The 25,340-nt window shown below is 45.1% G+C and overlaps 1 protein-coding gene across 3 annotated transcripts in view; it reads right to left on the bottom strand.

Annotated features, from left to right (window-relative positions):
• Positions 1-2,621: 2,621 nt before the first annotated feature.
• PIWIL2 (piwi like RNA-mediated gene silencing 2) overlaps positions 2,622-25,340 on the bottom strand; it is a 52,048-nt gene continuing 29,329 nt past the window's right edge. For 2 of the 3 annotated variants that reach the window (XM_027774937.1, XM_006156457.2), the window contains 7 exons: positions 23,771-23,872; positions 23,211-23,327; positions 22,572-22,660; positions 21,642-21,747; positions 5,580-5,833; positions 4,260-4,367; positions 2,622-3,446 (listed from right to left, as the gene is read on the bottom strand). In XM_027774937.1, coding sequence (XP_027630738.1) covers positions 3,290-3,446; positions 4,260-4,367; positions 5,580-5,833; positions 21,642-21,747; positions 22,572-22,660; positions 23,211-23,327; positions 23,771-23,872 — 933 coding nt within the window. In that variant the 3' untranslated portion in view covers positions 2,622-3,289. The remainder of the gene's footprint in view (positions 3,447-4,259; positions 4,368-5,579; positions 5,834-21,641; positions 21,748-22,571; positions 22,661-23,210; positions 23,328-23,770; positions 23,873-25,340) is intronic. The other variant, XM_027774938.1, reaches the window with a different exon arrangement.

The following is a 25,340-nucleotide window of genomic DNA, read 5'->3' as shown; positions in this document are numbered from 1 at the left end:
GTGCTCTCTCATCCCCCCCCACACACACACCCCGCACTCTCCAGTGACTGCACACACCCTACAGCAAATTAAACAAAAGTAATGGAGCCTCTAGGGCTAGCCTGTGCTGTAGTGGTTACAGCAGCTGGTAGTACAGAGCCAACTGCAAGGTTCAAGGTTCAAGTCCTGGAACACTCGCTTGATAGATACAATGGGCCCACGTGTGCATGCCTCAACTCCTGAGAGGAGAAAGAGACAGAGAAGAGACTGCAGTGTGACAATTCTCCATAGGGGAGGGGGATGTTTTCTCACTTTCCCTCTCTCTCTTGCTAGTGGAAGCACCCTATGAGAACTTAAAAAAAAAAAAAAAAAAGGATTCTCTAAATAAACACCAAAAAAAACCCTTTAACATTCTAAAAGAATGGTGAAGAAAGCAGCCAGGGTGCTCTGGGAAGGTTTTGTTTTGTTTAAGGGGAGAATGAAATTTTTCTTTTTTTGTAATTTGCCATAGTGCGTGTGTATTCACCAGAGGTGGGAAGAGAGTGAGAAATCATCCACCAGGGGGATGGCCATGTCGCAAGCCTTTCTCCATTTCCCTCTCGGGATCTGGGTGTGCACACACACACGCCTGGTGTGGTTTTCAACCCTTCAAGTCCAGGACTTGAACTGTGCGGTCGGACATGTAGGATGTAGCCACCTTAACCACCATTCTATAGCTCACCCAAAATATGGTTTAAAAAATGTTTATTTATCTCATGATACGTGCATATATACAGACAGAGACAGAGACGAACAGGTGCCCCCAACAAGGTCTTCACACAGTTTACCCCAGCCTCGGCCAGCCCAGCTCTTATGCCCAGCATGTACAGGGAAGCCTCAGGACACACCCAGGCTGGGGAAGGACTTTTAAGGGTTATACAGACATAGCATGAACTGCATGCAAATGAGGACAAGCATTAGAGAAAGAGTGAGGGCAATGGGGAGACCATCCTTACAAACTAGTTCTCCAATTTTCACTCAGACTAATAGAAACTGATAAGAAATGAGACCAAAACAAGACCTGTTTCTCATTAGAGAAAACAAAATACATACACATTTAAAATGTCCCAGAAATGAGACTGCTAGTGCCTTTTCCAATACTACTATTATTTTAGGTTTTTGCCACGGGGCGTATGTGTTCATTGAAGAGAGACAGACAGTGAGAAAGTAAAAAATCACCCCAGAGGGATTGGCCACACCGCAATCCTTTCTCCTCCATTCTCCTCCTGGGATTTTGGGCATGCACGCACACACACCTAGCATGATTTTCAAGCTGCCAGACCCAGGACTTAAACTGCAGTCTGCCATGTAGGAGTCCAACACCTTAACTACCATGCCACCTGCTGGTCCCCTCTTCCAGCATTCTTACCAGCCATTTTGCGATGACATTACCTGGCTATCGGTACTGCGCTACACCTTGCATACAGAGTATTAAGTGAATATTATTCTCAGAGTAATCAGTGAGTAAGCGCACCCTACTGAGTGTAGCGGCTCTAAGGAAGAGAACTGTATCAATACAATCAACAAATGACACTACTACAAACACAAATACACACTGATACAAATTTGCTTTTATTTCTCATCCCATGGCCTAATCATTTGGTAATTAAAACTGAAAAGCTAGGCAAGAAAAACAAGAATAAAAAGTAAGAAAATGTTTTGTATTATATTCAAGTTCTGATTTAAAAAAACAACAACAACTCAGAAATCCAACTTCAAAAGGAAAATTCGAAGTGTTTCGAAGCTCCATGTCTTAGCCTGACCCTATGTCCACACTCCAAGTAAAGCCCAGGAGTGGATGGAGGACCAGCAGCCTGCAGCCTCTGCAGCCTCTGCCAGGGCTACAAGAAACTAAACACCCCCCTGGTTTTCCTCTGGTACAGAGGTTCGAACAGTTTCTGTTCTCGTACATGGTCATTTAAAATGAGGATTTCTGCTGTCTCCTCCTTGCTATCAAACCAAAAAAGTAAATAAATAAATATAAATGTGGAAAGGTGAAGTAAAACTCACTTTTAAAACCCAGTAAAGCAAAATCAGATAGAATTAAGCCTGATGGGACTGAAAGAAGACTATAAACAGGAGGAGGAAAAGGAAACAGAAGAGCAGGGCTTTCTCCACACAGCGCAGCCGACAGGCGTGGTGCCACTGTTCTGAACTGTACGGTCTGGACGCGGGCGTGAGTGTCAGCGTACTGAGAGGCCGACGTCTGGAAATGTTAACCTGGATTTGGAAAAATCCCTAGCAAAGTGAGCCAACAGCCAGGAAACAGTTATTGTGCAGGAAAAGAAAGTCATTCCACTTACAAATAAATAAAAACAGAGCGGAAGGCCACGTACTCAGGAGAGAGGTTCAGTAAAAGCACCCCATCCGAAATTTCCCTGGCTGTTGAAGTTTTTCCGTGGGTTCTGCTTGTTATTTAAAAATGGGAACTTGCTTAGGATCAGTTACAAAGCACAGGGGTGTGTGTGCGTGTACAAGTGTGTGGGAGAGAGGAGTCAACATGGCACACTGCCGAGTAACTGAAGGGTATGGAAAAACTGCTTCCGGGCTCTTTCAAGATGCCAAGGAATAGCTGAAGGCTACCTTCAAATCCAACTCAAATCTCAGGCATCAAAAACCCCTGAAGGTGCGGCCGCCGGTGGGGTGAAGGTTAAGGCATCTGGAATCCCACATGGCCAACTGCAGTTCAAGTCCTGGAAAATGTCTGAAAAACAAAAACAAAAACAAAACCCGAAGGCCAAGAAGGCAAAGGGCCGACTGTCACAGCTGGCGTCACACCGCCTTCACACCACCCAGCCACAGGGTATCTTTTGGAAAACACGGCCTCCCAGCCCTTCCAAGACCTTGCCACTGCCTGGACAAAGCAGCTCCCTTCTGTGAAGGAACTGGAGACTTCACTCGCCACCACCTGGGGTGAGAGCAGGACCTGCTTGGTCAGCACAGTTCAGGGTGAACTTGCTGCTTCCACGTCTCCACGGCTCGCTGGGCCCTTCGTGGTTCCCTGGCAGCACCTGTCCGTCTGCGGTCCGTCTGCAGCAGCGAACTACCACCAGCTGCTCTACGTGGGCAGCAAGGGTAGTTCCAGCTGATACCTAGGGAGAACTTTGCTTCTTGGTGACATCAGGATTAAAAGGAAAAAGAGAAGAACTCTTACTCTATTGGAGAAGGGGAAAACGCCAAGACAACAGCCCACGTCAGTCTGTTGATTCTGCCAGAGTCACTGCGGAATTCCGGCCTAATCCCTCCTACCAGCCTCTCCGCCGCCGTGCGCTCACAGGAAGAACAGGTTCTCGCACAGCTGGATGGCTGGCTCATGGTGCAAGACCTGTCCGGACAGGAACGCTAGCTTGTGGGCATACTTGCAAGGGGCTGGAACTCGGATGGTCCCGGGCCAATTCCAGTACATGTGGCACAGTTTGAAAGTCAACCTGCGGGACCAAAGAAGAAAAGATGGGCCATGTCACCCTCCACCTTGAACCTGGGGTGTGATTCCACAGTTCGCGGCTATGGCCCACACATTTTCCAGTAAACCGGGGAACTGAGAGATCATGACGCAGCTCTTGGCGATCTGTTTTCGTAACTGGAATTGAGTCTGTGTCCACCACTCGTTAAGTCAGAGGACTTGGATGAATCCTCTCCCTTTAGGCGTATTTTTGTATCCAAACAGAAAAGACGAAACAGAAAAATCATCTGTGTCCATAAGCAGCAGCCACAGAAGTGTGAATACCCCCACAGAATATTCATATATTCTTTTTTTAAATGATTACTTTTATTCAACCTTATTCATCATTATCATTTTTTAAATTTGACCAGAGAGAGAGAATGAGAGAGACAGACAAAGTGAGAAAGCAAGCCGCCAGGTTCAGGACACAAACCATGGACAGCCATGTGGGAGTCCAGCACCTCAACCACCATGCCACCTGCCGGCCCCTGTTCACATATGCTGCATTTAAGAGCAGTGGGCTCCACACCAACTGTAGGTCACAATCACCCCAACATGTGTGGAAAACCTGGATGCCTAGAATGCTTGCAGGTACTACCTGTCATCAGTATTTTATAAAGCTCTTCAAGTGATTTCAATGCATAACAAAATGTTCAATTACTCTTTAAAAAGATGCTATTATTGTTGAAGGCATGAAGGAAGTCCAGGGCACACGTCTATCTGGGCGTGGGCAGGGATTGCCTCAGCCAGCTGCCAGTACCAATCCTGAGGGAGAAAGAGTGAGCTCCGCATGGCTCACCTCTGCATGTGATCGGGGCTCAGGTTTGCAGTGTTGAGGACACAGACGTAGTGTGTAGGGATGCCGCAGCCCTGCCGCACATTGTGGGCGAGAAGGTAGAAATCCACCCTAGAACGCAAAGAGCACCAATGAGTGCTTGGACAGACTTGGTGGACAGAGCTGGGAATGGTCTTAAGAGATAATCTAACTCTTTCACCCATGGTTCAGAGAGGTCAATGACTGGGTCAAGGACACAGGGACCAAACGAAGATTGGAACTCAGGTCTCATGACTCAATAGGCTATTTAAGAACCTCCTCGTAGTAGGTTAAGCCCTACACTATCTTAGGAACAGAATGTATGTTCTATATTTCCTACTTAAGCGGTAAAGGCTGAACCAGCAGATGGTGTAATGGTTACACGGCTGGACTCCCACATAGTTGACTATGGTTTGAGTCCCAGACCCGGGTGCATAAAACTCATGCCGAGCGCATGTGTGTACATGCCCAAGATCCTGAGTGGAGAATAGAGGTGAAGGGATTGTGATGTGGCCATCTCCCCCAGGGGGGTGATTTATGGCTTTCTGTCTAAATCTCCCTCTCTCCGGTGAGTGCATGCGCCCTACCACAAAAAATTTCTCTCTTAAAAAAAAAAAAAAAGGTACAGGCATGATTGATTTTTAATAGTTCTTTCCTTTTTTTTTTTTTTTTAAGTTTTTGCCAAAGGGTGCGAGACACAAAGAATGAGAGGGAAAGTGAACAATCACTCCACATGAGGGATGGCCACACCGCAATCCCTTCTCCCCCTTTTCCTCCTTCTCCTCCTGGGATTTTGGGCACGCGAGCACATGCACTAGTGTGCTGGCTCTGGCACTCGAACCACAGTTGACCATGTGGGAGTCCAGCGTCGTAACCACTGCCATACTTGCTGGTCCCTTTTCATAGTTTTTTAGCCTTATTTATCTTTTATTTTGCCAGCGAGTGTGTGCAGTTGCTGGAGAGATACAGAGAGACAGAGAGAAAACAAAAACACCCCCGCCCGTGGGAACAGTCATGCTACAACCCGTCCACCCTTCCTCTCTCCATCTGGGGTGGGATTCTGGCCACGCACACACCTGTATCCGGTGTGTTTCTCATGTCGCTGGGTCTGAGACTAGAACCACATGGTCGGCCATGTGGGATCCAGCCTCCTTAACAAGGCAGCCACAGGCAGGCCCCAGACTTTTTTTTAATAGAGTAACCTCAGAGATCGTACTTCTGTTCAGGCAGCACTCCCATCCCAATACTCCAGAAACATGTAACGGCAACCTGTGCCTCCTCTCAGAGCACACTTCGCCCACTTACCACTCACAGCTGGTTATGGTATGGTCGACCACAGTCCCAGGGGAGGGAGTCACGAAGTGCTCCGGAGCCGCCAGGTACAGGTTGGTGCTGATCTTCTTCTGAACTACAAACACTACCATCTTGGGCTGGTAATTCTCGAAAGCTTCAAAACACTTCTGTAGTTGAGGGATCTCGTAGTTGGCGACTGTCTTTAGCTGGCCGTCAGACACTCCATCCCGGTACACCACAATCTTCTCTGGGAGACAGTGGTTCACCTGAAATCATACCCAGAATAAAGTAACCTGTGGGGTCCACAGGGAGAGGCTCCCTCAAGTCGCACGACCTGGAGACATGAGTGTGATCCCTTTAACAGCTGGCCCAAAGCTGCTAGGTCTGAAGGGCAGGGGAAAAGCTTCCAATCACCCTAGACTTCTTTATGGTAGTAAAAGAGGCCTGAGTTTTGTAACGGCCAAGATGTTATAAAACACGAAAGCACTACATTAGCAAGCTGTGAGTCACATGCGTATGGCTTATTCTCAGTCAGTGAGGACAAAGGTAACTGGAGTGGTAGAATCAGGAGCTAAATCAATCTTCCTTCTACTTGGGCTTAACACCTAGTAACAGTCTAGGCAGAAAACAAGGTGCAGAGTTAGAGACATTCTAACATACATGCACATGTGCCATGGAGTCCCCAGCCTCAGACTTCTATATACTGGCTACATCCAAACTGCTGACAAGCAAAAGGATCTTTTACTAAATATTATCCCACAATCTGGGGGTCCAGCAGTTGGCGTAATGGCTATGTCACTGGACTCTCATGTTGTTGACAGCGGTTTGAGTCCCGGACCTGGCAGCTTAAACTCACGCAGGGCACGTATGTGTGCGTGCTCAAGATCCCGAGAGAATGGAGAAGGGATTGCAGCGTGGTCATCCCCTGGGGGGTGACTTCTTTCTGTCTCTGTCTCTCTCTTTCTGGCGAACACTCTATAGCAAAAAATCTCTCAAAAAAATAAATAAAATTATCCTACAATCTGGAATAATGCGAAACTAAATAATCAGCAACAGTCACATGAACTTTCCCAGGATCCAAATCCATCTCTAACTTGAATGACAATGAAGAATATTTTTCCCCATTTACAGAATGTAGTATTTCAGCTATGTTTAACTTCACCAGTTCAGGTGAGTTCAGTTCAGTTCCATTTCAGACTAGTAGTTGGCTCAAAAATGCTTTGGTTTGGGAACCAGCAGTTAGCGTAATGGCTATGTCGCTGGACTCCCACATAGCTGACCATGGTTCACGTCCCGGACCCGGTGGCTTAAAACTCACGCCGGGTGCGTGTGCGTGCGTGCCCAAGATCCTGAGAGGAGAATGGAGGAGAAGAGATTGCAGCGTGGCCATCCCCGCTGGGGGGTGATTTCTCGCTTTCTATCTCTCTGTCTCTCTGTCTGGCGGGTGCACGCGCCCTATAGTGAAAACCTCTCCAAAAAAAAAAATGCTTTGGTTTAATTTCAGTCAAATGTGGTTATATCTGTTTTTTGGTTTTGTTCCCACAGTTCCCAAAAAACCTAAATTATGGATTAGGCTTAATTGTGAATTAAATCTATATGCACTATTCTTCATAGGCTACTTTATATAAAAATGTGCTTCTGAGGAACCCTCTAAAAACTAATCACCTGGAATCTGAGGTGGAAGTTCTGTTCCAAATACCTACCAGTGCCCCCTCTCTAACTTACACTTACGAACATGGGATTCATCTTTATGGTGAGGTTGGAATTACCGTACTATTTTATTTGCTAACTTTTCTGGCTGCTATTTCGTCTCCTTTGCTAACAGTTTCTTCCTGCCTCCAACAGGTGCCTCGCCCAGCCGAGGGTTTCCCCACCGCGGCGTACCACTGACACTTCACAGATTCTTCTCATCATTCTGGGAGCTGGAAGTCTGCCATCAAGGTGAAGCTGGTTCCCGTGGGGAAGACCCTGTCCGCCTGCTCCTGGCTTCTGGTGGCTGGCTGGCACCTTTGGCATTCCTTGGTTTACAGACGCTCCCCCGGGCCAATCTCTGCATTCCTGTTCACTTGGCCTTCTCACTGGATGTGTGCCCGGCTGGAACATCACTTGCTCAGGACATCTCCCCACTGTAAGCTTGTCCCAATTCCACTGAGAAATGGGAAGAGTGAGAACTGATAAGCAGCTCACACATTCCACAGGTACCTGGGACCTTAGCCACTTCCTCCCTGCCCTAGAGTCCGTCAGAACAGGCTAGCCCCACGGTGGCCTCGAACATAGCCAGAGCAGAGCCCCCAGCAGCAGTAAATGGTTAAAGTAACCAGAGCTGAGGTACAGGTCAACCTTTTGTTATTGTCGCAATACTTTGTGGCCCAGCCTCCCCATTAGCTAGGACCACGTGGGTGCACCACCATGCCCTGCCTATAGGATGGACCAGGAACCAAACCCGAGCCTCCCATGCGGTCATTTGAAAGTTCCACTTGAAACGGAACTTCCACCTCAGATTCCAGCTGCCACGCAGCAGGACCTTCTCACTTGCACCACCGTGGCTGGACCATGACTCAATGTTCTATTTTATTTATTTATTTATTTATTTTTTAATTTGAGAGAGAGAGAGACAGAGAGACAGAGAGCAAGCCTCCAGGTCCAGGACTCAATCCATGGTTGGCTATGTGTGAGTCCAGCACCTTAACCACACCACCTGCCGGTATCATCCCTCCCTCCCTCTATTCCTCTCTCCCATCAGAATTTGGGATTTTAGGCTGTCTACGCACACAGACACACACACACACTGGCACAGCTCCTAAGCCACCAGGACCAGTACCCTCAACGGAGGTCAGTCATGTGGGATCCAACTCCCTTAAGCACCCTCCACAGGGTCCCTTCACACAGTGATCCTCTTCTTCCCGTCTTCCAGTTCACTGGATCTCAGACACACTCATCTGCATGCCTGATGTATCTCTGGCTGACCCAGCTGGAGGCTCAAACGATAGTCACTGTGCAGAATGTGGCATCTCCTGAGTAGTGCACCACAGAGCCAGCCTGGAAGTTGTGTTCTTAATTTCAATTTTAGCTTGTCTAATGTTAGCACCAAGAAATAAACTGGCCTACCTGCAGTGGTGTGGAGGCAGCACACTACTCTGGAAGCCATATGGAAGATCAAGGTTCAGTCCTCGGGTCGACCTGTACACCCTGGATGTGCGCTTCACGCCAGGATGCTAGCTGGCTACAAGGCGGAGGAGAGGATGGCCAGGTGGGACCCTACTAAGCGTGCTCATCTTTCTCCTTCCCTCTCTCTCTCTCCCATGAAAAGAAATAAACTTTAAGAAAAACAACTGATTATTGTATACTTCCACCTGATGAACTCTTCACAGTTTGTGCATTTATTTTTTTAGGATTTTCTACATATAAGATCTGTCATCTGGAAATAAAGTTCGTTTCACTTCTTCCTTTCTAGTTTGGACGCCCTCTTCAGTCTCCTTGTGATGTCTTTGTTTAGCTTTAGTATCAGGGTAATCCTGACCTTGCGATGTAAGTTGAGAAGTATGCATTCCCTTCTCTTCATTTTTTCAAAAAGTTTTAATTTGCCAGAGGACACATGCACTTAACAAAGAGACAGAAAGGAGAAGGCACCCCCGACGGGGGGTGGTCATGCCTTGACCCTTTCCGCACTGCTCCATCTTGATGGGATTTGGGGCACACACACATCCAGTATGGTTTTTAGCCCCCAGATCTGGATTTGAACCGTGCAGTTAGTCATGAGGGACTGGGTTCCCTTAACGACTGGGGCTGGCCCTATTCCCTTCTCCTCTAAGTTCAGGGAAGAGTTTGTAAAGGAGTGTTAATTCTTTAAACATTTGGAGTCATTTAAGTTTCAGGAGTTTGTCTTTCCAGGAACTTGTCCATGTAGGTTATCTAATCCTGTTTACTGCTTTAAGGTCAGCAGTACTGGTCCCTCTTCCACTCTTAAATCTAGTAAACTGATTCTTCCATTTTTCATGAATGATGCAGCTAAAGCTGTGTCAGTTTTGTTGATCTTAAACAACCTCTGGTTTTACTGATTCTATTGTTTTCTAGTCTTCATTTCATTTATTTATGCTCTAATCTTTATTATTTCCTTCCATTTCCATATTTTAGATTTAGTTTTCCATTCTTTCCTGGTTTCCGAAGGCAAAAATGAGGTATTGAGATATTTCTTCTTTATATATAGGTGCTTACAGCTATACATTTTTCTTTAAGGACTGCTCTACCTACACCCACAAGTTTTTTTTTTTTAAGAATTATTTTATTTAACTTTATTATGTCTTAATTTGACCAGGGAGAGACAGAGAGTGAGAGAGGAAAGTAAGAAAGCAAGCCACCAGGTCCAAGACTCAAAACGTGGTTGGTCATGTGGGTCTCCAGCGCCTTTCACCACACTACCTGCTTGCCCCTATCTATAAGTTTTGGTATGCAGCATTTTTGTTTTCATTCCTTTCAAAGTATCTCCTAATTTCCTTTTTGATTCCTTCTTTAACTCCTGGGTTGTTACAGATACTGAGTCTTGTTCAATTTCCATGTAGTTGTAAATTTCCTAATTCCCTTTACTGATATCAAATTTCATTCTATTTTGGCTTCAGAGTAAGCTTTGTATAATTTACATCCTTTCAAACTTGAGTCTTGCTTTATGGCCTATCATATGATGTCTCATGGAGAATACATCATGTACATTAAGAACAATGTAGATTCTCTTGTTGGGTAAAGGGTTATACAGATATGTGAGGTCTGGTAGGATCACAGTGTTTTCTAGGTATTCTATTTCCTTGTTGACCTTATGTGTAATCTAACACTGAAAGTGCAGTTTTGAAGTCTCTAATTATTACTGCTGAATTGTGTATTTCTTCCTTCAATTACGTCAGTTTTTGTTTTGTGAATTCTTGGGCCTCTGTTATTAGGTACACATATGTTTATGACTGCTGAGACTTCTTCATGAGCTGATCCTTCGGCCATTATAAAATAGCATTCCTTGTCAGTACTAACAACTGTTATCTTGAAGTCTAATTTGCCTGATATTAATATAGCCACTTAGCTCTTTTTTGGTTGCTGTTTGCATGATATAGCTATGTCACCTTTTATATTCAACCTACCTACATCTTTGAAACTACCAAGAAAACGTGCCTTTTATAGACAGCATACCTTTACACTCTTTTAATTCTCTGTCAATCTCTGCCTTGAGTGAGGTGCTGAATCCATTTATGGTTAATGTAATTATTAATAAGATTCACTTCTGCCATTTTGCTGTATGTCTCACATCTTTGTTCTGTTCTTCAATAATTACTATGTTTTGTGTTATGTTTTGTGTTACACGCTGTAGCTGTCATTATAATTCTTTTCATATATACCATATTTTTTAGTTATTTTTCTTAATGTTCTCCAGCCAGTGGTATGGTGGTTAAGACGGCTAGATCCCACATGGCTGACTATGCCTTCAAGTTACAGATTCAGTAGTTTAAGAAACATGCCAAGGGCATGTGAGTGCATGCCCAAAATTCCAAAAAGAAAAGTGGAGAAGGAGGGATTGCAGTGAAACCATCTCCCATGGGGTGTGCTTTCTCACTTTTCTTCTCTCTCTCGGTGGTGAGCACACATGCACTCTACCAAATTTTTGAAAAGAAATAAAAAAAAGTATTAATGACCTGGGCCATTGGGAAGGTCATGATGCATTTTTGCTTAGAAAAATATGTCATGACTTTCCTGATGACCTAATATAAGAACTAAAATGGCACCAGCAGGTGGCATGGTGGTTGAGGCACTGGACACTCCCACATGGCCAACCACAGTTTGAGTCCTGGACCTGGTGGCTTGCTTTCTCACTATCTCGCTCTCTCTCTCTGTCTCTGGTAGAAGAAGAAGAGGAGGAGGAAGAAGAGGAGGAAGAAGAGGAAGAGAATGGAGGAGGAAGAAGAAGAAAGGAGGAGGAAACAGAAGGAGGAGGAAGGAGGATGAGGAAGGAGGAGGAGGAAGAAGGAGGAAGAAGAAAGAAGAAGAAGAAATAAAAAATAAAATTAAATGAATAATTCCTAAACTAAAGAGCAGGGGCCAGCAGGTGGCGTGGCTGTTAAGGGAGCTGGACTCCTAAATGGTTGACCTCAGTTCAAGTTCTGGACCTGGCAGCTTGCTATCTCACTCTTTCTTTCTCGCTCTCTGTTCCTCTCTGGAAAGAGAGAAAGAGAGAGAGAGAGAGAGAGAGAGAAAGGAGAGAAAGCAAGCAAGCAATCTAAATTAAAAAATACTTGAAAAAAAAAAAAGAGCTAAGACTATAAAATTGCTCTAAGAAAACAGCAGTAAATCTTCAGGATCTCAGATTTGGCCATGGATTCTTAGATTTGATACCAAGTGCATAAGGAACAAAAGGTACCATAGATAAACTGAACCTAATCAAAATTTAAATTTTTTTAAGTTGTGCTGGTTGGCAGGTAGTGTGGTGAAGATGCTGGACTCTCACATGGCCGACCATGGTTCGAGTCCTGGCTTGCTTGCTCTCTCTCTGGTCAAACTAATAATAATGATGAATGAATTAAATTAGATGCATAGTTACTAAAAAAAGAAAAACTTGTAAAGCTGTCAGAGGGTGCATGTGCATACGGAGAGAGACAGAGTAGTAGGGAAGGGGAGAGGGAGAAAGCACCCTGGAAAGGGGTGTGGTCATACCATAATCCCCTTTCAACTTCTCTGCCTTGTCGGGATTTGGGGCGTGTACACACACCCCCGGTGTGCTTCTCATGCTACTGGGGCCAGAATTTGAACCAGGGTCAGTTATGTGGAATCTGGCTTCCCTTAACCACTAGGCCAGAGTTGGTCCAGAATTTAAAACTTTTGAACATTACAGAAATATGTCAGTAAGTGAAAAGACAACTAGCAGCATGGAGGAGGAGTATTTGCAAATCATACTATCAGATAAGAATTTTAGGGGCCAGAGGGTGGCGTGATGGTTAATGGTGCTGGACTCCCACATGGCTGACCACAGTTCAAGTCCCAGACCCAGTGGCTTGCTTTCTCATTCTTCCCCCCACCTTGTCTCTCTCTGATCAAATTGAAAAATAATAATAGTAATAATAATAAAGTTAAATCATTCTTTTAAAAAAAGAATTTTGTATCTAGAATATATGAAAAAAAACTCAACAAAAATGTAAAATAACTCAATTTTTTTTTTTAAAAAAAAAAGGGCAAAGAAAGAGACATTTCACCAAAAAAAGACACACAAATAGCCAACAAACTTAAAAGATGTTTAACATCACTGGTCATTAAGAAATTCAAGTCAGAACCCACTGAGATATCACTTTGAAATGGCTATAAGCAAAACACAACAAAGCAAAGCCAAACAAACCCGCCTCCCCCCAAGAGGAGAGAGGAGAGCAAGTGTTAGCAATGATGCGGGGAGACGGGCCCTGACGTGCTGTTGGCAGGAGTGTACAATAAAGTGGTAGACACTGTGGAAGACAGTTTGCCGGTTCCTCAAGAAGGTAAACAGATTTTCCCATATGGTCCAGAAATCTCGGTCCCAGTTACGTACAAAATAACTGCAAAAAGGTAGGTACTCAGGTAAATCCATGAACAGGCTTGTTCACTGCAGCCTTATTTATGACAGTCAAAACACAGGAGCAGCCCCAAATGTCCATCAATTTATGATGGCTGAGCCGCAGAATAAACGACGGATCTATCCGGCCGTAAGAGGAGCACAGCAGTCAGTGGCACATGCTACAACACGGTGAGCCTTGAAATCACTATGCTCAGTGAGAGAAGCCAGACACCAAAGGCCACGTACGTTATAACCACCACTATAAAACGGGCAAACACCTAGACACAGAAGGCGTCTTGGCCTTACTGGGGGTAGGGCTAGGAATCAAAGAAGAATGATTACTTAATAGAACACAGGGCACTTCTACAGGATGATGAAAAAGGTTTTTTTAAACTAGAGAGCTGGTGGTTGAACAATGAGATTAAATACACTAACTAGAACTGAACTGTATCTTTTGAAAGGGTTAACTGCATGTTGCTTCATTTTTACCTCAATTTTTAAAAAAGAAAGGATATACTACTGATAGCTCTCAGAACTCCTTCAAGATGGGAAGGTAACTGGAAGCAGGTTTTTTGTCCCCGTGCACTCAGCACAGGTGGCCGCCTGGCTCCACTGCATGAGGGAATGCTGGGAGCTGCAGCAACACAGAGATGGGCTCAATCAGGACACGTCCTCTGAAGCAGAAACTGCCGAAAGGACGTTTCTATCAGCCAGAGCGTGGAGTGGCTATGGGGGCAGATTCCTCAGGGAAAGGCCTTGCAGAGAGCTAGCAGATTAGACTGACTTGGCAGTCCTGGACACTACGACAATTTTTTGGTAGTCCTGGACACTACGACAATTTTTGACAGAAATGGGCACTTATTCTGGGCTGAGCTTTGTGTATCTGCTGGTAGTTGCAAATGATTAAAATAAACTTCATATATTTTTTTCATATATTTGTTTTGCCCCTTTTTTTTTTTTTTTTTTTTAGTTTATAGCCATTTGAAAGTGGTCTCTTACTGGGTTTTGACTTGGATTTCTTAATAAAGAGTGATGTAAAATATCTTTTTTTTGGAGCTATTATGCTAACTGCTGGTTCCCTAAAATATTTTTAAGAATTATTTCATTTTATTTATTCATTCATTTATTTTAATTTGACCAGAGAGAGGAAGTGAGAAAGCAAGCCACCAGGTCCAGGCCATGTGGGAGTGTCGGCCATAGTCGGCCATGTGGGAGTGTCCAGCACCTTAACCACCACACCACTGGCGGTCCCCATGTCAAATATCTTTTATGTTTGTTGGCCATTCGTATATCTTTTTTGGAGAAATGTCTCTTTCTTTGATCCCCCCCTTTTTTTTTTGGAGAGATTTTCACTGCAGGGTGCGTGCGCTCACCAGACAGACAGAGAGAGACATAGAGACAGAAAGCGAGAAATCACCCCCCAGGGGGGATGGTCACGCCGCAATCCCTTCTCCTCCATTCTTCTCTCGGGATCTTGGGCACGCACGCATACCCGCCCGGCGTGAGTTTTAAGCCACCGGGTCCGGGACATGAACCGCGGTCGACTACGTGGGGAGTCCAGCGACATAGCCATTACGCTAACTGCTGGTTCCCTGATCCCCCCTTTTTTAAACTGGGCTATTTTATGTTTTTGTTGGTTTTTTTTTTTTCCCATATATTCTGGATACAAAGAGAAAGTGAGCAAAAACTGACATAATCGAAGGGAGAAATACACAATTCAGCAGTAATAATTAGTCTTCAAAGTTGCAACTCTCAGTATTAGACAGATTACACATAAAAATAAACAAGGAAAGAGAAAACCTAGAAAACACTATAATCCAACTAGACCTAACAGATACCTACATAACCCTTTACAATAGAATACAGTGTTCTTAATGTACATGACATATTCTCCATGAGACGTCATATGATAGGCCATACAGCAAGACTCAAGTTTGAAAGGATATCAATTATACAAAGCTTATTCTCAAACCAAGAACTGGAAAAGATGAACTGCACCATTTGGACTACGGAGTCACACTTCTTCAACCAAGGATCACACTCTTCCTCACAGTAAATGTCTGATAGCAGAAAGGGCAAATGAAGTATGTGTTGTCTAAAATAGAGGGGATAAAGTGAGAAGGGCTGGCTGGGAGGTCTTCATGAGCACACACTGAACCTGACGGAGGGCCAAGAGATGTCCCCACTACTTGGAACATAATAGTGTTTTGTTTTAATTTGCTATAGGCCATATGCACTCACCAGGAAGAAACAGAGACAGAAAGAGAGCAAGAGAGGGAGAAAGTGAGAAAGCATCCCCCTCAAGGTCTGGTTGCATCATAATCCCTTCTCCCTTTATCCCTTCTTTCAAGATTGTGGAAATGCCTGCACATGTACCTGGTCTGATTTTTCAAACTGCCAGGCCTGGGATTCAAACTGCACAGTAGGTCATGTGGGATCCAGCTGCCTTAACCACCAGCTGCCCAATTGTAATTGTTTTATAGGGCAGATTAGCTCGTTCTCTAAATCTATCCCCACCCTACACTGGCTCCTCCAAATGTCAGGCACATTCATAGTAATACTATTGCCTTGTCTGTCATATAAATGCTGTGCTAAATGCTGATTTCCAGCCAACGTGACTGATGTGCTGTAAGAGAACCCTAGCCCAAGTCCAGGAGTTGGGATGTATAGGGAAGAATTTACCCAAACAGGTCTAGCCTTTGCCTCTGGCTTCTGGGAAGTAATCTCTAAGTTACTAGTTTACCTAGGATCTTGGGCTAGCCAGACAGCATTTGGGTAATTCCCAGAGGAATGGCAACTGGAGACTGAGATCAATCACAAGGGCAACCCGCAGGGCAGGCTACAGTGGTTAAGCACTGTGTACAGGGAGCTGGATCTTACGTGGAGTTATGTGGAGGGGCAATCCCAGCCTCAGCGGCTTGAAACACACAGAGAGGTGGGGAGGGAGTGTGTGCATGCCCCAGATCCTGACGGGACGGGGAAATGGAGGAGACTGTGGTGTGACCACACCCAAGTGGGAGTGCCTTCTCTCTCTGGCAAGCATGCACACCCTCTAGCAATAAAAAGTGACAAGAGCAAACAGTCAGTTAAGCCTATGCAATGATGCCCCACCCTAGCAAACCTCTGGGTGCCAAGGCTGCAATGAATACCCTGACTGGCAGTACTCCGTGCACTGTCACACATGGGTGCCAGGAAGGCAGCCCCCACAACTTCCCTGGAGAGCACAATGGAGGTCCCTAGATGATACTGCTTCTGGACTCTACCTATGCACTTCTTTTCTTGACTGACTGGTTGACTGATTTTCATGCCAGGAATTATATGAGCTAGGAGGAGTAGAGGGGCAGAGAGAGAGAGAGAGACATAGGCAGAGAGACAAGAGAGAGCGTGCGCCCCTCAATGAGGCATGGTCATGCTGGAATCCCTTTGCCTACATGGCTCCATACTGCCAGGACTTAGGACATGCATGCACACACTCCTGGTGTGCTCTCAAGCCACCAGGCAAGGATATGAACCAGAGTCTGCCATGTGGTACCTAGCTCCCTATGCACAGCACCTACCACTGTACTTCAGGGCCCTCTTGGCTGCCTTCAGTCTGCATTCTTTTCTGTAATGCACAGCCATGAATATAACAGCTTTCAGTGAATTCAGGAAATCCCTTCAGTGAACTATCAAAATAGAGCATGATCTTGGGACCTCCCTAAACTTGGAAGTGGTGTCAGAAGTGAGGGCAATCTTGGGAACTATCCCCTTTAACTTTACCGTTGGCCCCTAAAATCCAACTACAGTAAAATGTCAAATTAATACTCGCTATGAAGAAAAACGGGCCAGCTGGCGGCGCGGTGGAAAGGCAGCTGGATTCCGTGGCTGACTGCACTGTCCGGGTCCCAGCCTTGGGACTGAGAAACACACTGCGTGCGTGTGTGCGCCCAAAACCCTGAGAGGAGGCGAGTTGGGGAAGATGCTTTCTCACTTTCTATTTCTCTCTCTCTCCCTCCTTCCCCCAGTGTAACCACAGCCCTCTGGCAAAAGAGAGGGAGGGACAGAAGGAGGGAGGATGAGTTAAGGAAAGTATCTAGAAACCAGAATATGAGAAAAATACAAAAAGTAGTAAATAAGAGATTTTTTAAAATTAGGAGTGCTGAAAGCCAGAAAAAAAGTAGAAATTGATGAGGAAAAATCATAAAAAAATAACAGAAGAAAACTGTGTGGAACCAGAGGTCCGCAGGTAGCATGGAGATTAAGGTCCTGGATGGCCAACTAAGAAGCTCAAGTTCCAGACGTGGTGGCTTGAAAAATCTTGCTGTGGGTGTGCATGTGTACCCAAAATCACAAGAAATGGGAGACTGACCTGAGGTGCGGCCTTCCCCCGGGGGGTAATTTGTCACTTTCCTTCTCTCTCTGGCAAGTGTATGTACACCCTATAGCAAAACTTAAAAAAAAAATGTGGAACCAAAGGCTTATTTCTAGATTGCAAAGGCCCAATAAATACCCAGCACAATGAATGAGAAACCAACCAAACTGAAGCATACAGTGGCATTTCAGAATACCAGGGGTAGAGTAGGAAGTAAAAGCATACAAAGACGTAGAAGTGGAGATGTGTTACCAATACTAACATCTAGAAGACAACGGAGTAGTACTTTCAAGATTCTGAATGAAATGACTGCCAACTCAGAACGTGAGATACCAGTGGTCAGTCAAGTGTGTGGGTAAAACAAAGGTTATTTTCAGATATCAAAAATTCTCAAAATTTTAATCAAGAAGCTATTGGAGGGACCAGCAGTTGGCATAACGGCTATGTCCCTGGACTCCCATGTAGTTGACTGCGGTTCAAGTCCCGGACCCAGTGGCTTAAACTCACGCCGGGAACGTATGCATGCGTACCCAAGATCCCGAGAGGAGAATGGAAAAGAAGGGATTGCGGCGTGACCATCTCCCCTGGGGCGTGATTTCTCGCTTTCTGTCTCTCTGTCTGTCTCTGTCTTTCAGGCGAGCACACACGCCCTATAGCAAAAACCTCTCCCCCAAAAAAAGAAAGAAAAGCAGCTATTGGAAGAATCATCTAAAAACAATAAAGTCAACAATGAAATAAACTAAAAAGGATAAAGATATCCAAACCAGAAAAAAGACAAAAGTAACTTCCCAGATGGTGGAGGGAGACCCCAGGCCCACAGATAAGAATGAGGACTCGGAGCACGTCGGTCAGATTGCTGCAGGATAACAAAAGCTTCTATGAAGGGGTAAAAAAAGGAAACCCTGAATTACCACGTGTGCTTAAAGTTAGCAAGAAGAGTTGCAAAGGTCTCTTGATGAATTTGAGAGAATTAGTGATAAATATACAGAAAACTAAAGGAAATAAAAAGAGGTAAATACTAACTCCAGGGAGAAAAATAAAAACATTTTTCAAAGAAATTACAATAATGTTATGTGACTAAGTTATAATAATTCTATGAACACTAAAAAAAATCAAACAAAGCTTGAACCAGACTTTGTAATTTACCTATACTGTGTGAAGTCAACTCCATCAGGGCATGACCACACCGCAATCCCTTCTCTTCTACTCCCTCTCATCAGGATTCTGAAACACCCAGAGTGTTTCTTGAGCTGCAGGTCTAGTTTTGGAACGGTGCCGTTGGCTGTGAGGGATGAGCCACCTTCACCATCATGTGCTGGTGGTCCTGTTTCTCTGTATGTGCTTTATGATATTGTCATGGGTCTCTCTCTCTCTGGTTCATAGAGGTAATAAATAAACAGGAAAAAAGTGAACATCTCAAAAATCATGAAATATAATCAAGATAGTCCTGGTGTTTGCAACAGATTTTCCTTTCCAAAAACCAGTCCCACAGGTGCTTCCACAATTAAGAAGCAAAACATACTGGGTTGTCAGAAAAGTCATGATGCATTTTTGGATTAAAAAAATTTTTTTTAACGTGTGATAACTTTTTCAACGACTCAATATTTCCCTCCAGCTTGAACCTTGACAGGACTCTGCGACTATGTGGACAAACAGAATGCAGTAGCAGTGTCCTGCGTGACATCCTTGGTTAGAGCATGCAAGGTAACATGGCTCCCTCTGGCTGGCGGTCTTCTAGAATGGTCACGTCCTGAACCCTTGTGGTGAGGAAGCCCAGAGAGCCACGTGGAACGACCATATGAGGTGGTTCCCACAGAGAAGGACTGGCCCCACTGTGCCCTGTCCAAGTTCTGACCATGAGCATCTCATAAGCTCGCTGTGTGTAACTGGATTTAGTGTCATTTGTTACACAGCCATCGCAACCCAACAGTGCCCAAGAAACTTCAACTCTGTGGGACAGGCGAGTAAGCTGACAAGTAACTCCTACAAAGCAAGATGTGATAACCACTACCCAGGATATAAATGAAGGCCTGTGGGACAGTATGAAAACAACTCTAGCTAACTGTCAAGAATTATGGAGTATGAGCTAAAATTTTTTGCTATGTAAAGTAAATGTTTGTGGAAAATGTAAAAATAAATAAATGAAAGAGGAAAAAAAATAACTCTAGCTAAGGAATGGAGCTATGAAGGAAAATGAGAAAGGCTTCATAGAAGTCATCTCTGACTAGGTCTGAGCAGACAGACAGCACTTTGAAAGAAAAATACTATCAACAGCAAGAGAGAGAGAGGTCTGGCAGAACTTGGTGACAGAGTAGCATATAATACGGACTTTCTTAGAGACATATAACTTTTTTCCTTTTTTTTGCCACGAGGTGCACGCATTTGCCAGAGAGAGACAGAGTGAGGGGAAGTGAGAAGTCATTCCCCAAGGAGGATGGCCATGCCATAATCCTTTCTCCTCCATTCTCCTCTTGGGATTTTGGGCACAAACACACATGATTTTCAAGCCTCAGGTCTGGGACTCAAATCACGATTGGTCATGTAGAATCCAGAGCCTTAACCGCCACTCCACCAGCTGGTCCCTCAATTTTTTTTTTTTTTTTAAGAGGCTTTTTCCTTACGGATTGCGAGTGGGAGAGACGACTGACAGAGACAGAAATAGTGAGAGAGAAAGTGAGAAATCACCACCCCAGGGGTGATGGCCACACCACAATCCCTTCTCCTCCCAGGATCTTGGGCATGTTATTTTCAAGTCACTGGATCTGAGCCTCAAACCACAATCAGCATGTGGGTGTGCAAGAAAATAACCACTATGCCATCTGCTGGCCCCTCCTCAATTTTTTTAAACATAATCTCTAATACTTGAATAGTATCGAACTATTTATAGGACAGCATAAAAAATATTCTTTTCTTTTTTTTTAAAGTATTTTGCCATAGAGCACATGTGGTCATCAGAGAAGAGACAGTGAGAGGGAACAGGTGGTATGCAGGTTAAGGTGCTGAGCTCCCACATGGCTGACTGTTATTCGAGTTCTGGACCTGACAGCTTGCTTTTTCATTTTTTTTTTTTCTCTCTCTGGTAAGCACATGTGCCCTATGCCAAAATAATAACAATAACAACAACAACAAATAAAATTAAATAAATAACTCACACACGCACAAAAAGGGAGAATCTTCAAGCTTTTCCAATGGTATTTGTATTGGACCAGCCTCAAGTCAAAATATTAATAACTGTGTCAATTAATAACTTAGGACATATATGCATCTCCCACAATGAATGAATAGATTTTTTCAGAGTTTTTGCCATAGGGTGTGTGTGCACTTACTGAAGAGAGACAGACAGAGGGAAAGTAAGAAATCACCCCCCAGGGGGATGGCCATGCTGCAATCCTTTCTGTCCTGTTCTCCTCCTGGGATTTTGGGCACACACACACACATGTACCTGGCATGAGTTTCAAGTCACCAGGTCTGGGACTCGAATTGTGGTCAACCATATGGGTATCCAGCACCTTAACCACTATGCCACCTGCTGGCCCCAAAAGACAAGGTGGAGTTGTGAAGAGCCCCGTCAGTCCCATGAAATCATTGAAGTTCTTGCTGTGTAGCCACCGTGCACAGGGCTAACCCTGACCTAAGAAACAAAAGCCCCTTATCAGTGCTTCCTTTGATGTACAAGCCAAGGCCAGAAGCAGTGCCTTGCTTGCTCACTCTCCCAGACCCAGCATCAGCTAATGACAGCAATTCTCTGTGGCTGGAATTCTTTGCAGTTCTAGAAGTGACTTACAGGAAAGCGTTTGTCTCGAACCAAAATGAAAAGAGCCAGCGCCTAATGACAGTCATAAAAAGCTGAGTAAATTCATAAGCTGCTTAATGACTGAAATTTACCCCCAATTTCCCTGATATGGGCATGAGGACTTATGTCCAAGGCATCAGGCTGACAACCTGGGCAATAATTATTACTTAACAAATCAAACGAGAGCGTTCAGCTCTTTGAGCTGATCTCTACAAGTCGAAGCCTGAAGGGAGGAACTGAACTGCTTGTTCAGCAATGACTATTAAAGAGACTCACCTTTGGTCTGGTCTCCCTCCCACTACATCAGACTTCCTGTTCCAAGTGTTTAGGTAGGTAGTCTTTAAATCTCAGGTTTAGAATTTCTGTTCTTCTCACCTCATAAAACTTTTTTAAGGAGCCCACCAGGCACAGCTTCAGGCTATCCACAATCTCCTGATGAGGCATCTGGAAAACCACTCGTGAGTACCATTTTGTGAGGGTGCTGGGTGGGGTTGGCAGAGAGAGAGAGAAGACAGGTGAGCCTCAGAGAGGAAGGCCTCTGCTCTGGAGGTCAGCACACGCAGTTTCTCCACGAGTCAACCCAACAACAGCTATCCACTAAACGCAGTCATGTCCTCTGTGAAAACACATGGTCATGTGGGAAAAGGTCTATTTAAGCCACACACAGAACACAAAATCTAAGTATAACTGTGGATATGTACTATAAAACTGCATCCAAAAGGAGAAATTTAATAACCTAAATATCCAACAGAGAAATAAATAACTAGTGATGTAGCATACAATAAATTCTGTGCAGCAATTAAGAAATGATTTGAGACGTATTTGCATTAATATGGGAAAATGTTTAATACGTAAATACATTTGTGTGTGTGCGTGCTAACACACACATAAAGGAGCAGCTGAAAGCACATACACATCACGCTTTGGTGGTGGTTAATGGAAGATGGCCACGAGGCACTCGCTTCCCAAGTCTCGGCTTGGAATGAGCATGTTTTATCTTTATCATCGGAACAAACAAAAACACACATCACTTCAGGGGGCGAAGCCAGCAAGAGGCCCAGCCCTGTCCTGGAGGAGCCTGCAGTGCCTCTGAGGCAGACTGAGTCCCGTGAGCCCCACCCTGGAGGAGCCTGCAGTGCCTCTGCGGTGCGGACTGCCGAGTCGGATGAACAGGCTGCACACCCCGTCACGGAAGGCAGAGCAGCTCAGCGCTGACACTGAAACGGGAGGCCCAGACACACCTGCGCACTTACGACCAGGCAGCACGAAGGTACCCAAACCACAAAGAGCGAGGGGCACACTTACAGATTGATGCTTGCGACGAAGCCGACCACAGAGCGCATGCCTCTGCTGGGGTCATGGTAAACATCCATCCCGATCACCATTAACTGTTTCTAGGTTAGAAAGCAAAAACAAAAAAGCAACCCCAACCCTAAGCAATCCATGCTCTGTCTCTGATTATTACTGCAACCCCAAAGCAACCTGCCCTACATATGAAAGCAAGTTGGGGGAAAGGAACAGAAAGACGGCAGCCGACCCGACTTCTAAACATGAAGTAGGGATCATCAAACTTTTCCTTTAAAGGACTAAAGGGTAAGCACCTTAGGCTTTCTGAGCCACATGGTCTCTGGGGACCACTCGACTCTGCCTCTGTAACACAGAAGTGGCCACGGACAGTACATGGAAGAGTGTGGTCATCTTCCAGGGAAGCTCGACTTTGGGACACTGAAAACCAAATTTCCTATCATTTCCACGCGTCATGAAATATGGCCTTATTTTTTCCACTGCTGAAAACTGTCAGAATCATTCTCAGCTGGTAGGCCATGCAGGAATAGCAGCAAGCCACTCAGCCAGCAGAACGAGCACTGAGAATGGGAAGGAACCCACTAGATGGGGTTCTCTGGAAAGCTGAACTAAATGAAGACGTATTTCAGCATCACTCACCAGAGGAATATCCACTCCCCAGAGTTCACCACCCAATTTACAATTGATCTGAAGTAAGATTTTCTGGGCCACACTCCGCAGCCTGGTGGGCTGTCCAATGGTTCGGACATTGATGACCTAGGAGGAAGATTCCAGAAGGTGTGAGGGGAGCAGGACAGTACCCACCACTCATAAATGGCACACTTGTGTAAGCTAGCAGATGAACGTCATACATGAACAGTTCCAGGGCTTCCAGGGCATGTGTGCACAGCACCACAAACCAAAAACGAAATAATCAACAAACAAAACCTTTTGAAAAGATCTCAAGCAGAGTAGAATTTTTAAAACTCCTGTGGGAAAAACCACTTTCCCCTTTCGAAGAGAAGGCTATATGCTTAGAAGTCAGCCATGTGAAACTACCTGGCGACACTGAGGAAGCCGTGCTGCCCTGGGAACAGGCAGGCTTTGTTTCTGAAGAGCTATCTGCCAGGTCCCTCTAACTGGGAGTCTCCCCAGAAGCCTCAGCACACACTGGCTCCTTATGAACATGGGCCCCTCTGCTCCCGGCCCTCCCTGCTCACCTGGGAGGGCACCGGGGACTGCACGCAGCACAGCTTCTTGATAGCCCCGTAGAGGTCGTCACGTGTGCCCATGATGATGCAAACCACCACCTGGATCTTCCCCTTGAGGAGACCAAGCACACGGAAGTCAGGCTTCGCGGCTCTCTAGGGCTTTTCTGGGGTTCTCGTCAGGGCAGCCCGAGCCTGTAAAGCCACAGGAACTTCCAGGGAGACAGGGAACTGAGCGAAGTCAGGCAGACATTCCAACCAGAAAAAGGTGCTTGAATCCGCAGGAGCCTTTCCGTGGCTGCTCTGCATACACAGGTGATACGCTGTTAGTGATTACCGAGAGCCGGCCTGCTTACCAAAGGTTTTATTAGAACTCGAGATACCTGGGGGCCAGGAGGTGATGTGGTGATTAAGGATGCTGGACTCCCATGTGACTGACCACAGTTCGAGTCCCAGACCTAGCAGCTTGCTTTCTCACTTTCTTCCTCTCTCTCTCCCTCCTTGCTCCTCTCTGGTCAAATTAAAATAAAGTTAAGTAAGATAATTCTTTAAAAAAAAAAAAAAAGAACACTAGATGCCTAGAAAAGGATCAGGCTTGAAAATAAGCAAGGAGCATGTGACTTGCTACTTCTAGTTCCCTGTTACTTTCACCACTTTCTTCAGTTAACTTACAAGCAGCTTACTACGTTCACACCACAGAACTTGCACTGAGGAAACAGAATGAGCTATAGGAGAAGGGGATGAAGGGGCTCAGAGGGATGCAGAAGGAATGACGCTACAGCCAGCACTGGGTGCAGCTGTCCCTCATTCACCTAGCAGAGAAGACGGAAGTGCCAACAGGGCATCGCAGGTCAGTATTCTCTGTCCCTCACTGCTTAAGAGATCCAGTATTGAAAATGGGACCTGCCAAAGTGTGAATAAAGAAAACCAGCACTCTGGTGAAACACAGTTGCAACCCTTAATGCTGAAAACGGTCACGAAGGTAAATTAGCAATACAGCGTCCCAAGTGAAGACTGGTATTAGGTGAAAACTTCTCACTGGACACAGAATGTTCTAGAATTACAGCAGACTAGGTCAGAGAATTCCTAAGGTCATGTAGAACACAGGCTGTGCAGTGGGTCTCTGGGCTGGACACAGCAGATATGTGTGTGTTCAGTCCCTAGGATGATTTGCAAGTTTGCACATATGCGAATACCAGATTTCTGGCTTCTCTCAAAAATGAGCTGTCAATCTGACAACGGTGTGTTCCTATCTCCACTCCCAGGAATTACAGTCCCTCCTGGCCCATTTCACTCATTGCGTTACTTACACGGCTTCAGTAGACATTAGAGTTTGTGAAACCTCACAAAGAATAATAAAACAGAACACCCTATAGAGACAGAAATAGCAAGACCACCGTAAGTTTGGAAAACGTTATAGGTGAAACTTACACCCAGGCTACATGAAAACTGCTGGAAGCTGCCACTGTATGCTCTCACAAAAGGAACATGAGAAGTTGGGAAATGGAGTTACCTACTAGACTGGGTTATGCTTTTTTTTTTTTTTTTTTTTGGTGAGGTTTTCCCTTTGGGCCCCCTGTGC

This window comes from Tupaia chinensis, unplaced genomic scaffold (assembly GCF_000334495.1).
Source record: "Tupaia chinensis unplaced genomic scaffold, TupChi_1.0 Scaffold000494_1, whole genome shotgun sequence".
NCBI classification, from domain to species: Eukaryota; Metazoa; Chordata; class Mammalia; order Scandentia; family Tupaiidae; genus Tupaia; species Tupaia belangeri.
This window is presented reverse-complemented; position numbering and strand designations above follow the sequence as displayed.